The 15,298-nt window shown below is 36.9% G+C and overlaps 1 protein-coding gene across 3 annotated transcripts in view; it reads right to left on the bottom strand.

Annotated features, from left to right (window-relative positions):
• ARMC1 (armadillo repeat containing 1) overlaps positions 1 to 15,220 on the bottom strand; it is a 34,104-nt gene extending 18,884 nt beyond the window's left edge. For 2 of the 3 annotated variants that reach the window (XM_082325301.1, XM_082325303.1), the window contains exons 1-3: positions 15,070 to 15,220; positions 12,653 to 12,853; positions 8,332 to 8,423 (exon numbers count right to left, since the gene is read on the bottom strand). In XM_082325301.1, the coding sequence (XP_082181427.1) occupies positions 8,332 to 8,423; positions 12,653 to 12,844 (284 nt within the window). In that variant the 5' untranslated portion in view covers positions 12,845 to 12,853; positions 15,070 to 15,220. Of the gene's footprint in view, positions 1 to 8,331; positions 8,424 to 12,652; positions 12,857 to 15,069 lie in introns of all 3 variants that reach the window. The other variant, XM_082325302.1, reaches the window with a different exon arrangement.
• Positions 15,221 to 15,298: the final 78 nt, after the last annotated feature.

The following is a 15,298-nucleotide window of genomic DNA, read 5'->3' as shown; positions in this document are numbered from 1 at the left end:
ATTCAAAATCATAATGTTTCTCAGAGTCCCATACTTGTTTTAAAATAAAGTCTACAAGAAAAAACAGGAAGTAAAAACACCTTAAGCTTATGCTGTTTTCTAAAATACTTAACTCCCTGCTCCAGACGGTTCCTCAATAAAAAAGAAACTGGCTAAGACATTGAGCACAAAAGGCTTTCAAATATATGCATTTTTATCAAAGTTATTTTCTACTTCACACACTTTTTTTTCAGTGTTTCAAAGTGGGTTTTTTTTGTTCTGCAATATTCATCACAATATTTCTTGCCTATAATGAAACCTGATTTCTTCACATTTAAATACAAAGCACTCAAAGCAATTATGATTGTGGCCCTCTCTCTGCCAAAAAAGCAACACCAGAATAATGCCTATTCGCTCAGTTACAGGTACTGAAAATTCTTTTCCAGGTTTAGGAACCTATAATTTGATAACACGTGGCTTTTCAGATATTGTACGTAAATCATCACTGTAGAACTTAGGCACTTCAATGGTTAGGTAACAGGGCATGAAACTTGCACTACTTGTTATCATATTCTTAAGCCAGTCATTGTAAACCAGCTGGAGGCCATAATTTTGAAGAACTTACAGGTAATCTCTAAATAACCCATAAATAACCATAAATCTTGCGTTATGTAAATGACCAATTAAAAACACAGCATTAATGATTACCTACTTCATTACCTCACTATTTGCCAATTAGTTAACTTGGAATTCACTAAATACCAAGAAAATGAAATATTTATATCAAAGAAAAGGGAGAGAGAAACTGTTGAAATGCAAGAATTGTAGTGTCAGAGATGTACCAAGAAAGCTGTGCATTAACTGCAAGTGCTGCACAGAAACCAGTAACAAAAGTAGCTGGTCCACTGTTTCACTGAGTGTGGAAATGCATTGAACTAGTATACTAAAAGCTTGTCTACTGAACTAGTATTGAACTGATATACTAAAAAGTCTGTAGACGTTGAGTACCTGAATTAAATTGAGACAGACACCAGATGATGAAAAGCAGCACAACCAACAGTCCTGATACAGATGCCAAATACCAAGTGGAATGTTACAAGGTAAACGTAGGAGCTTGGAGAGCAAAAAGTGAAACCCAACTGTATTCCTGACTGCAGTCAAAAACATTATAATAGGAATTACACACACAACAGAATGAGAAAAATAATAATGCAAACACACAAAAGCCAGATCTAGAGGTTGACAACCACCTACACTGTTGATTACAGAAACAGTACTGATCATATAGAACTCACTAAGCAAGTAAGTTGTGTGCAAGAAGAAAGACTGCAGAGACGTCCCGAGATTAAAAAAACAACAACAACAACAACAAAAAAACCAAACAGAACATCAAAAAATAGATTGAGAGAACATCTTGTAGGGCACAGGACAGACCCTTCCATTTGGTAATGCCTTTATATGTTTCTCAGTGATCAATTCTACACACACACAAACAAAACCAATAAGCTCATCCTAAACTGCACCTCTTGTAATAAACCTTTAGAAGAGTTATTTATATGACTGCTAATTTCTATTAACCCCTGCAAAATATAAATCCACAGTAACATTTCAACATTTAAACTACCAGTTACATTTGAATTGTTGGCAGTCAAGTCTTGGACTATTCTTACAAACAACATCCATCTTTCCAAACCTTTAAACCTTATTTTCTTATCTCACAAAAAACATACGATTCTCCCAGAAAGCCCATTACATCATGACTAAACCGCAGGTTAACACCAATACTTTACACTAGGATTTTACACCATTTCATTACTTAATGCGTTTTGTGTTTTACTTATTGTTACCATTTGTCCCTGTGCCTGCATCTCTGTGTTGAGCTCATGACTTCCTATGTCCTTCATAATGCTAAATATACTACAGGAATACAAAATAAGGTCTTGAAACATTTTTTAAAAGAATTATAAACTGTGAGAAAGCCTGAACTCTTGTTAGTTTTCCATGACCCACAAGCAAAAAGAGCAAGAACTTTTACTGAATGCATGCCTTAGTGATCTAGGTAGCCCACAGCGTTGGACCCATCCTCTTCCATGCCCCTCCACTCCTTCCTATGTATAATCTCCTCCAAATACCAGGAAGCTGTTTGACAGACAAAAGGAGCATTCAGCCACTTAGAACAAATAACACAGTATATTTAAAGCGGACATACTGATGTTTCCTACATTTCCTAACATCTCCTTGGGGTTTTTTTGGCAGAGGATGCTTTTTCAAAAATAACTTCAAAAAACAATCTATTTCTGAAACTTGCAAGATCAACAAAATATACAATTAAAACATTCCTTAAAGAAACTGGGGTGGGGGGGAGGAGGGGGATATTAAAGCCACTTTGCTTAACAATGCTGAATAAAACAGCCTGCAGGCGTCTTCCTGCTGTGACCATCTATTATTAACAAAGCACATTGCTACAGCACTGAATAGACTGGAGCCCCACAGCCTAAAGAGATGCACCAGCGACCAATACTGTAATTTTCCAGAAGCACTTACCTTCGAATTGACAAAATGTTACAAAGTGGGTAAAACAAGGAGGCTTGGGAAAGTAACAGGAAAGGAAAGGCCAGGAAAGTTAACATGGAATAGACAGAGAGATGCGTGTAGTACTCTTGTTCCAGGTGAAACACTGCAATTTGTAAATCATTTCTAAAACCAAAGTTTTTGGAACCTCCTGCTCACAGGAATATTTAAGACATAGGATAACCATGGTTTTCTCCAAAAACACAACTTCTCAGTACAAAATCACAAGTATGGTAGAGTCCAAAAATAATCATGCAACAGAATCATGCTTCCCATTACCCAATCTCAACTCTTTCTCAATTTTGATGTGTAAAAAAACCCCACATACCAAGGATTACAAAAATAACATTACTAAGTGATTCAGCTATAGAAAAATAAAATCTCTACAGTCTGTAAAAACCTATTTCCTTCTCCTTTGTAGATCAGAATTTAAGTACTCCAATCAATAGCATAAATGTATAAATGCAGTAAACGTGAAAAGTTTACAGAATTTTTTAGCTATAATTTCTCACAAAGTATTATCCTGAAGCCAATTATGATATGGCAACATCCCTTTCATCATCAGATATCCCTTTAAACATGTAGTTTGCTTTCTTGCTAATTAATACATGGCCTTTGCCCTGTCTTCCCCCAACCATTCCTCCTTTCTCACAAAGGAGAAAAAAAAAAAAAAAAAAGTATGTCACACAACAAAAGTTATAAAACTACTGTGATGCTACATCCCTGCTATTTTAATTTCAGCAAATACTACCTGAAATACTTGGCCTTTTTTTTTTTGTCAGACATCATAAATTTAAACTTTGCTGGTTTCAACAAATAATTAAATTTTCAAAAAGTATAGGTAATTAAGACTACCAAAAATTAAAATTGAGTAAGAAGTCAGCAATTATAGACTGCATGTATTTTACCAGATCTGCAAGGGACTCTAATTAAACACATATTAATTGCCCTAATCTTCTTAGGCAAGTAATAAATTGGAAGAGCTGATTAATGCACTGGATTTAGTTCAGCTTGTTAAATCTGACACCCTGGCAAAGGAAGACTATCTTGAAAAGCTCTTTTAGCTAAGTAATTGGAATTTTACTCTCAGTAATTTGCCATTCCATAATAAGAGCTATTTAGTATATTGACTCTTCATCAGGTTTTTTTTTTTAAATACATGTTAGTTATATTTAAACAGTACCATTATGCTGCTCATAAAGACTATGAAAAATTATGAACTTTGACCTTTACTGTCCATCAAAAGTCACTTTCACTCTAAACACAAATTAGTATATTTCCTTGTAGGCTATAAATCCTAATTAATTTTAATTCTAGAAGCTGCTAATAACATTTTATAAAGTCCATACGGACACATTAAGTCCTCCATACAATTCATAAACCCAGCAACTAAACCAGTTTTCAATATTAATAAGTGCTGATGACTGCTGGAATACAATGAAACACCATTCTCCAATGAGCCTCAATTTCTTCTCTCCTTTTTACGTATTTACACACTTCTACACATACACATACAGGTACTCAGTTACCTGGCAAGGGAGCGAAACATTTTTGTGATAGTAGTAAAGCAGTATCATCCATAAAACAGAAGAAAAGTTTGGAAACCTGCAGGTAGCGATTTTACTGGTCTGATTTCTCTCCAACACAGTTACTATTCCTAGCTTATAACATGGAAAGATGCATCAAGCTTCACTTAAAAATAAGCAGATGTGGATGAACGAAAATGAAATCTTCCCTGCTAAGGAAAAAAACAGAGAGTATAGAATACAGCAACAGAAATTTTTATATTTGAAAAATGTTTTGAAGTATTCCGTGAAGCTTGAACAGCTTCTCATACGTCCCAGAAAATGTGGAAGTGTATAAAGCCTTTCATAAGAAGTATCTCAGAAAGTCATACATGTTCCAAATCAAGTTCAGTCTGAAAAAAAAAGTCCTAAATATATAAATATCTCACTGCCTTCAAATTTTTATTCTGTACTCCTCAGAGCTGACATTTCATATTTCTGCTCTAGACTCTATAAGCTCCAGTCTCTACATCTAAAATCTGTTACTCTTTTGTTAGCAAAAACTAGCGTTCATACATCTTGAAAATCACTGTCACAGTGAACCTAAAACCTGTCCTTTGTTCCTTAGGTGAAATGTAGTGTCAACAAAGGAGTTAGCCAAACATTCATTTTAAGCAGCAAAGTGATTTTCACAAATGAGCTATAATGCTTATTATAAGCAAATACCAAAAAGTTGATCAGATAATACTAGGGGACTTTTAAGTCAGGAAATGAGACATGAAGGTACCTCAAAGAACTACAGTTAAACTTCAATATCTCTCAAATATCTCCTACCCATTTTCCATGATGTAGTAGAGTGTAAATTACTGCTTATCACTGGATAAACAGGGGGCACTCAATTTCAACTCTCATCCTTGGTAGTCTTATGAGGGAAATAGTACTCTACCTTCACGATAATGAGTTTTAAAAAGTGCTATATTCTTCTTCCATTGGTTGTGTGTTACTTGTAACAAAAGGGTTTTGGCCTGTGCCTGAGGCTCCCATGTACTATTACAAGAAAACCTAAGTAGCAAACCAACTCCAGCTATTTCCCAGTTGTTGGCATCAACCATTTAAAGATCTGTTAGACTGGTTAGCTGTAGGCAGGTTACGACAAGAAATTCCACACCTGAGCTTGAGGTCTCTCTATTAGAGACCTTCAAGGCTTATAAAAAGACACTCACATGATGGGAAAAGCCCTCAAATTTCACTATTGACATAACTGAAAGCAAAAGAGAACTGGAATTCTAAACAAACTCTTCACTTCCTAAGCACAGTGTCAGTTCAGCACTTCTGAACATCAACTTAAGCCTGAAATATGACAAATATTCAGTTTGCACTTGCCTCTGTGCACACAAGCTCCATTTCATTGCTTGAAAAGACATAACACTGCTTTATCAGGGGTAGAATACAGCTTGTCACGATTCAGTACTGAACAGGGAAAGCTACTTGGTATTATGTGGTTAAGTGAGAAGTCAATGAAAGTGAACAGTGAGAGTTAAAAAAGTTACATTGAGAGTCTTTCCTTGATGAAAGGGAAGGATTCAGACCACAGGATGTACTTAACCTGTCAAAAGCAAAAAGCCAGAGACTACAACTTCTGGTCCAGAAGATGCTGGGTTCTGTCTCGCTTGAAAGAACTATGCAATAACTGGAAAAGCAGAATACTGACAGAAGTTCATATATCTTTGCGCAATTTGTTTGCATTTTTATAACACATCACCAAAAAAAATCTAAACCTCAAATTAAATTGTGGAAATAATTAAAAGATTTTAGATTAGATAGAGCGATGAACTAGATATGCAGATTCTGGAAAGTACACTGGAATGCACAGTATGAATTCATTAAGACCAAAGCATTTATTACTGCATTTATTAATGTTTAGTTTCAGTTCAAAGGACTACAGTATCTTCTGGTAAACTGAAATCACATTAAAAGCTAGAATCTGCATTTTGTAAAGCAAACCTGAAGAAGGTAGAGACCTTGTTTTCTCCCTTATAGGCTTTCTAACAAAAAAAGACAACCCCAAACCATTGGGTTTTGTGACAAAAATAATTCTACATCTATCTTCTCAGCACATTTCTACCATCTTTCTCCATATTTCTGCAGGCAATACAAAACCTAGCTTCAGCATTTCCTGTCAACATTAAAGTCTAAAATCCTGACAAGCGCATGACAAAGTCTTGTGTTTGAAGATGCTATGTATTTAAATTTTCATGATATCACACTTCCCAAATGTTACAAGCATAGAAATCAAATGTATGTTCTTACTCTTGCCAAAGAGCTTTCTAGAAAAAAAGAACACCTACAAGATTTCCAGTTTTTACTGACTTATCTCTCCTTTTCTGCACGTTTCTGAACTTCACACTCTTTCGGTCCTTGACACTGAAATGTAGAAAAAAATGTTGTCGAAGACATTTTCGTAAAATTCCTTACACAGATGTTTTAATTATGACTGTTTCCTGAGTAATGTTTGTAAGCTGCAGAGACTGATAATGAGCTACCATTCCCCTTTCAACAACTTCCTAAGGATGTCTCTGTGCACTAAATAAGACATGTAATCAATACTAAAAGTTCTTCTGAAATACATGTTTCTGTTATTACCTAAGTATTTCAGTTCTTATTGTTATTATAGAAGTAGCAAGCAAAGACTTCTGTAGATTTTACCTTAACTACGCTTGTCCTTAAAAAAAGTGAATACTGTAAGACTTAATTCCATTTTTTCCCCATACATCCTATTAAAAACTCCTATCATTTTAAAAAGTTATAATTATTGCATTATTCAAAAAACTTGAGAACTATTCTCTTCTGGATTCTAGTAATTTAGTTCATCTTCCTATTTAAGACATTTGTTTTAAATCCTTGTGTTTTGAGTAACTGGTGAATAACAAGATGATATTTAGGCATAACACTGAATTTCATGCCAATACATAATCTTGTTAGTTTCAGCAGAATTAATGAAGTACTTAAAGGTGAACAGTTTTAATCTTTCTTAGATCACATATCACATAGGACTTGCGAACAGACCAAAATTTCCCCTCCAATTCTTCAGGTTCACACCTTCAGATAAGCGCAGAGAGAGAGAGAGAGAGAGAGAGAGAGAGAGAGAGAGAGAGAGAGAGAGAGAGAGAGAGAACAAATGCTACACCACCAAAAACTGGAGGGGCTATGGGATGAAGGAACTAGCAAAGTCTAGCCTTGGGTTTTTTCTAGAAGAAACTTGTAACTTATACCACAAGGGATACATTAGAGGTTCAACTAACATATTAAAGATTCAAAAGCTTTCCACTTGAATCTTTAATAAACAATTTTACTTGTGTTTCATCCTTTTCTAAATAATTGTTTTAAACATTCATCTGAGACACATCTCAGTGCGGCAATATGACTTTTCTCCTCCCTTATGAACAGTCCCTCACATATGAAAAGTCCAGTTAACTAGAGTGCTATCAAACTGTATTTAAAATAAGCACCTTTAGATAACTTGATGGCAAATGAATTTTTGCTGTGACAGACTAATCTTTGAAGGAGGTTGGGGTTTTTTTGCTAATAATGATTCATCTTAGTTCATCATATTAATTTCTACTGGTAAGTACACATATGCATCTTCTCCAGTGTGCATATACCCACACATCTTCCAGTATTCAAGACTTAACAGTTAGCAATCTTAACAAAATTCAACAGTCATGAATTTTAAGAGACATATCCCAGTTGACACATTCTACAAAGAAATTAGAGACCACTACAAACCTCACTAACTTCCACTCCACATGCAAGATGTTTCCTCAACAGAGAGCTGCAGATACATACCTTAAAAAAATACATCGAAACAAATACATTGCAAATACAATTTCCCTTCCCAAAGGTGGGATTCAAAGAACAAATGTGGCAGATGCCACCCAATTTCATTAAATGCACTAGTGCAAGGCACCCTTATGCAATGATGAGAAGGATTATAAGAGAACCTTAAGGGAAGAGACAAAATTAGTTATCTGTAACAAGGGCAAGAAATCTGTTGCTTGGCAAATGACTTTCAAATGAATATTTCTTGTAGACTACAGTCTAGTTACTTTGCTATACTGTAAAATGAAAACCATTAATTGCTTACAGCCACGTAACTTCAACAAGGAAGAATGTAGTATTAAAAATTCGCTATACAAATTCATAGTCAAAGTTTTACTTTGCATCAGAATGTTATGTTTACACAGTCTTTGGATCCAACAACCCATCATAAACTTACTTTTGTATTACATTCTGTAAGCTGAGCATCATACCCAATTCACTTTTCATCTTTTCTCTGTTGGCACGGCACTCTGCCAAATAGCGGAGAGCCTACAGGAAAGAGGATCACAGCAAATCAGCAATATGTCCAAAACATTATAATTCATTTTTATTAGTGTACATCTGCAAAACATTCACAATGTGAGTTCTAGTAAGAAGATAAAGAGTATTATCACCTACTGTGCACATTAAAAAATTGTTTTATTCTTATAAATACACAGAAAACCTAGAATATCTAATCTACAAGAAAAGGTTGAGAGACTGGGACTGTTTATACCAGCTAAGAGAGTCTAAGGGACAATCTAACAGCTGTCTACAACTACTCGAAAAACCTTTATGAAGATGATTAAGCCAAACTTTCCTCTACAGCAGCAGACAATGTAACAAGGGGGAGCAGCCACAAATTGCAGCTTGGGAAGTTCAAATCAGATATTACAAAAAGTTTTTTCACTATGAAGACAGTTCAACACTGGAACAGATGACCTAGTGGGACTGCAGAATCAACAAGACAAAGCTACAACTGACCTGCTGGAGTGCTGGCGACAGTCCCAATTCAAGCAAGAAGCTGAAGTGAAAGACTTCCAGAAGTCCCTTCCAACAAACATTTACGTGATCTGAGATCTAAAGTAATTTCTATACACTATGCTTCTAGTATAATTTCCATCAATTCTATGGACTCCCCCAGTACTAGAAAACTCACCACCACCAAGTTTCTACTGTCCATGGAAAGAGGTCTGCCACATTTATAAGCTTCTGAAGACTAGTTGCAATATTCGTCACTCCATGCAGGAATAAGAATACAAGCAGCAGCAAGCTGCTTGGGTTATTGTTACCTAAACTGGGAATTCACACTCATTTGTTGCCCAAGGTTTTGTTTATTTGACTGTCAAGGTAGACTCTCTGCACAACTTCTCATTGCTGACCTCAGTCAGCAACTGTATATTTACATGAGCTTCCTAACATACTACTCTTCCAGTTAAAATGTCAGTCCTTCTTTTCATGAGACATCTATCTCTCTATTGTTAGTGCTGACAGACAAGTTTTCTTAGAAGCAACCTCCAAAGGTGTACTGTGCATTGTGCTTTAATCAGTGTTTTACTGATGTAGGTACAAGAACTGCACTTGCAAAATCCTGCAATACACAAATACAATGGTTTATAAAATTGGTTTTGTGACAGCAAGGTTTAGAAGCGCACCAATTCTTTAAATATAGTCATATAAAAGCAATGCTGCTCAATAGCTGCTTTAAAAATAACATACTCCTTAATCCCTTCAGAGATGGAGAACTAATTATCTGTTTGTTTTTTTTTTTTAAATCAGCTTCAGCATGTATTAGGTAAAATTCAAGACCATTTTATTGCCTTTTGAGAAAGTCTGGCTGCTGTCTGACGTGATAAAAACTCTAAATGTGATTTTTACTATTTCCTGATATAAACCAGTATCAATAATTGCATTTTATAGATGTTGTATACGCATTTATTGTCTTACTTTTCAACTATGGGGAAATACCTGAATGATAGCTCTGAACTACTAACTTTCATGTTAATAAATGTATTGTTACTGGTGGAAAAAGTTTCTCATTTTTACTAGTCTCTGTTCAGGCAATTTAGTAAGGATGTAGTGTTGTCGGACAAAGAAAAACGCATTCTCTTAACAGCTAATTATTTGAATCAAAATGTAGGCAGTCTCTTTTCCATCTGTTACACACTCTTTACACACAAATGTAACTTGCACTAAAATAAGACCAAAGACAAAGTTATCAGAACAACTTAAGTGACCTGACTTCAGCACTAGGAAGCCCTATTTCCCCTGCTTCTCACAGGAGCTGCAAAGGTCTGCACCTCTGCACCTTCAAAGAAGTGACATCATTTATGCTTATTAAATCACAGTCTACTGAAGGCATAAGGAAGATTACTATTATGGACTTTGGCTCAACCTCTGTTCAGCAGAACACTTACCTATGTTAGCTTGAAGCTCATGAATAATTTCATCATAATCAATAGGACTATCTCCATACTTGAACATAAAAATACACTGTTGTCAATAACAAAAGACACCTTTGATGTTTTATAAGTGAAATGTTAATGTAGTTTCTTAACTTCAGAGTCCTATTTTTGAAAATTTTAGTCCAAAATGAAGAGAAAAGAAAAAAAAAAGTAGTATTGCCTGGGTTACTTCCAATTTTTTTAATTTAAAACATTCAAAACTTTCAGCATTTGAAGTGTAGCATAAAGAATTCCTGGAATCAAAACTAGAGAAAACTATAGAAAAAATATACCACTTCTTGATCAGATAGACCAAAGGACTGAACTGAAACTGCACATGGGGAAGAAAACGCCCTCCCTGAAAGATTCTACAACATATCAAAAAAGTTAAATAAGGAACTATTATGATTCATACAGAATATTTATAACCTCAGCTATGAAAATTGCAGAATACTACAGTAAGAAATTTAAAGTCAGTGCTGTACATCCTTTTATTAGGTACAAACTTAATTTAATGATTCCCATTCAAATGGAAGCACCTTTTTGACTAATGGGATGGCTAGAAAAAAACAAAAACGAAAAGACCTTTCAGAATGGAAAAATATAAAAAAATGAAGACTAAAATGTTATCAGCAAGGATATTAAAAGCTACAGAACCTAAGAGGTTCAAGAACTCATGAACACGAGGAGTCTGAGTAGCAGGCAAAACTATGTTTTCACAGTAAACTGATCCATTTCTGACTGCAGCCAGGGCCCTAGGATATAGCATGGTCTCCTCTAAATCCTGATTCTTAATCCACTCTAACTGTAGGTTATCACTAAATGGAACAACACAGCTGTCTCCCACTCGCACCCAACGAGATGTGCTTACAACACAACTTGAATGATATCTGGGGCTGTAGAACCACACTGCAAACTGGGTTAGCCCTCATCAATCTTACAAAGTCAGTCCTTTTTACGTAAGGTTAATTTTTGTAACATGATCACAGACTGATTACCGAATCTTGTGCAGGTGGTGAGAATACACAGCCCAAAGGAGCAAAGGAAGGAAAAAGATAGTGAGACACCCAAACAAGATCCTCTTAAGACCACAGTCTAAGGAAACTGCACTGGAAAGAAAACTAATGCAACGTATTTCCAAGAACTGTAAACTCAAAAGTTCTCCCAGTGAAGAGCATTATTGTCTGGCAAATGCTATGGCAAGGATAACCTAAAAACCAATTAGCAGGAACCAGTTTTCCTGGATTATGGGACCTCATTCCCTGAACCCAGAAGAGTATCAGAGACACTGAAGTAATTCCAAGAAGTCCACTAATATCCACTAAAAAAGTTAAACAAATGAAAAATACAGAATTATGGTACAGATAGATCTTAATGGTATAAAGAATAATGTATACTTGTATGGAAAAGCCAGAGCTCTTTATTCTTTAGTTTCACATTGTTCAGAATTCAGTAATGACATAAAAATGGAAAAAAGAGCACCACATAAATTCTAGTAACTTAAAATCTCATGAGAAGAATTGAATTAGACTTTTAGCAAAATCTTGACTTGTCTGTCCTGTTTCTAAGCAAGAAATAGTATTTAGATTTAGGATGAGAAATCAGGACTTTAGCATTTATGATTTAGAATGAGAAGAAATAGACAAAAGCTGGAACAAGTTGTAAATAGATTTTGGGTTGGTTTTTTTTTTGGGTTGGGGGGGTTGTTTGTTTGTTTGTTTTTAATACCATGAGGGTGGTAAAATGCTGCAACAGGGTGCCACAGAGGTCATGGAATCTCCATCCTTCAAGGTGTTCAAGAATCAAGCAGACACAACCCTGAGCTGTGATCTCAGTACGCTTAATTTGAGCATGGGATTGGACTACATCACCTCTGGAGGTCATTTCTAACCTAAATTATCCTATGTTTTTTGCTGTGTTTTTTTGGGTTTTGTTTTGTTTTTTTTTTACAATATGAATGCTGAACTGTGTATATTTACCAAGCTCCATGATGTCATCTTAAGAAAGAGATTTAAGGGCGCTTACCTCCCTCCACACAAAAAGTCAAACAGCTGTATTAGGGGAAAAAATGCAAAGTAAATTAATCTCTTCCAAAAAAACATAAATTCCCCTGGGATAATGTGTCATTGCTAAACAATTTTTGAAATACACATTATTTAAAAAAAACACATATAATGAATATCAGCATAACATAAAACCAGGTTTTATTCTTTACATTTTTTATTTGTTTGAAGACTTATCAACAAAGTTACAAAATGTCCTACTGACATACAAATTTATCTTCCGAATACTTACTAGTAAAGCTGAATGAACAACTGGAGGGTTGGGATGGTCCAAAAACAGAATAAGACCTGGCAGGCATCCTTGATCCTGAACAATGGCCCGTCTGTTCAATGGGTCAGCTGCTAGATCTCGGAGTTGGTTAACTACAGATAGTGCATCAGGCTCCTCACTCATAGTAGAATTCATTTTTTCTGCACCATGCATACAAAATACCTGCTGAAAAAAAAAAATCTCTATTACTAATACCACAACATTTATCATCAATTAAAACACAGGTAAGACAAAAGCACAAAGGCACTGATTTGTTATAAGCATAAAAGTATAAAAAACCCAGGACGAGAATTTACAGAATGTGGATGGAATTGATAAGGATGTGGATCTTGAAATTTGTAAACCAGAAATCGAAACTTCCTATGCAGAGAACAGGTAGGTTTCGTTAATAATATTTTCATCTGTTTCAGACCAGTCAGCCTTTTAGGGGGGTATGTTTGTGTTGTTTTTTTTACACTACTGACAAATATTTCTGAGACATCCATAGTTTTCTCACAACAAGACACCCTAGAAGTCAACAAACATCCTTCTGTATAAACATGTGTAAAATCAAAATATGTACTTTCAGAGTACCTTTAGCAATAATCCATTTTACACAAAAATGAACCAGAAAAGCCACCAAAAGATTTAACACTGCATCAAGAACAGCGAACATTAAGATTTAATCTGGATCTATATATAAAATAACTAGTGTAATGCCATACTCATTCAAAAGCAAAAGGGGTTTTAGAGGGTGGGTTTTGGTTGGTTTTTTTGGGGGGTTTTTTTTGTTTTTTTTTTTTTTTTTTTTTCGTTTCACTAGTACCCTCTCAATAAAAAGAAGGCAAGCAGGTCACGCCTTGCTCCAGCTAAAGTCCAAGCCATCATATCAATTTCAAAGGAGACACGTGTTAGCTGAAGAATATCAGATTCCAGTTGTTTAATAAGGAATAACTATTTAACAGGGAACAAAAGCATAAGCTTACTCAGAGAAAATGCTACATCTTGGTGCAAAAAACTAGTTTCCTTCAAAAGACCGATTATGTGCCTCTGAAACTACTAAATGCTAACTGTGGTCCTGGCATTGGCAGTAACAACTCATGCAAGTAACTTTTCTTAGGGCACAAAAGTGTGTGTAAATACGTATTGTTAATTTGTGTTCTCTCATTTTTCCCATGCATAAAAATAAAGCAAATTAAATTTCTAAGTGGTCACATTCTTTTAACATCATTTCCCAAACAAATAATATTGTACAAACATTATATTGTTTTCTTACTGAAGGCAGGCAACACAAATCATACTTATCAAAACCAATGAACCACAAACACGCATTTTGGTTATGATAACTTGACATTTTCACACAGAAAAAATGCTGTTAATCTCCAAGTCACTGGTCCTTCCTTCAGGAAAGAGAGAGCTAATGTGAAAAGTACACACCAATGATTAGTCTCCAGGCTATTTTTCTTGACTATCACAAGTCCAAAAGAGATCAACTGGGAGATACAGCAGCTCAACCAATAAACAATAATTTATATTTCCAAAGTAGACAACTCTAAATTAAAAAAACCCAAACCTCTCTGTTAAGTATTATTAACTACTTTTCATAGTTGGCAAAGGAACTTATTCAAAACTTCAAAATCACGTCAGTTGCGGAGCTGATGCTAACGAAAGTCTCTGACCTCCCATTCGGCACTTCGAGCACCAGGTCATTCCTACAACCCTCTCCATCCTGATCATTTTTTGCCTTTTTCCTTCTAATCTCCTGAAAAAGCACGAAGCCAAATTTTACCCCCCTCCTATCCCATTAGGTCACACTCATGTCCTCCCCAGACCTTCCTCCCTCTCTCCTCAGCCACAAGTGAGGAGACATCTCAAGTCCTTACCTTCTCCATCACCTATAGCAGCCAATTTTATGAAAACCAGGACCCCCAGCATATTTTTATGAAAAACCAATTAAGCTGTTTTAAAAGTTCTAAGAAGTTATCTAGAATTTGGGGGCCTAGCAGGGAAGTTAGTCAGGTACCGGCTCCTTTCTCCCCCTCGCAGCTTTGAGATCAAAGCTAAACAAAGGCACGGCAGATCTCTCTGTCGCTCTCCCTTTTCGCTCTGTCCCCTCACCGGGGAGGCCCAGGAGAGGGCCGGCCACAGCTTCACTCCTCCGCTGTCAGGCTGAGCGCTCCCTAAGCGGCGGAGCCGACGGTCCGGCTGCGACAAGGCCCCGGGGCTCAGCTCCCGGGCCCCTCGTCCGGCGGAGGAACAACCCCCCAGCGACCGGCCGACGGCAGCTCCGGGACGCGGTTCGGGGGAGCAACAGGGACCTAAGCCGCCCTCGCCGCCCCCCTCTCACGGCCATCGCGCTCTTCCCCAGCGTTCCCGGTTCCCCCTCCCCGGCCCCGTACCGTCGCAAAAGACGTCCCCGGCCGAGAACCTCAGCCCCGCGCCCCCATCGCCCGCGGGGGCGGCGCGGCCTGCGGAGGGCGGCAGGAGGAGGGCGGCAGCAGGGCCCGCCGCACACGCACCGCCCGCCAGGCCCCGCTCTGACCCCGCCACCGTCCACCACCCCGCCACCCGATTGGCGCGGGCCCGCCCGCGCCTCTCCGCCACTCGCGGCGCGCTTTGTTCCTGGCG

Source organism: Platalea leucorodia, assembly GCF_965183815.1.
Source record: "Platalea leucorodia genome assembly, chromosome: 1".
Taxonomy (NCBI): domain Eukaryota; kingdom Metazoa; phylum Chordata; class Aves; order Pelecaniformes; family Threskiornithidae; genus Platalea; species Platalea leucorodia.
Note: the sequence above shows the minus strand (reverse complement) of the source record. Positions and strands in the feature narration are given on the sequence as shown.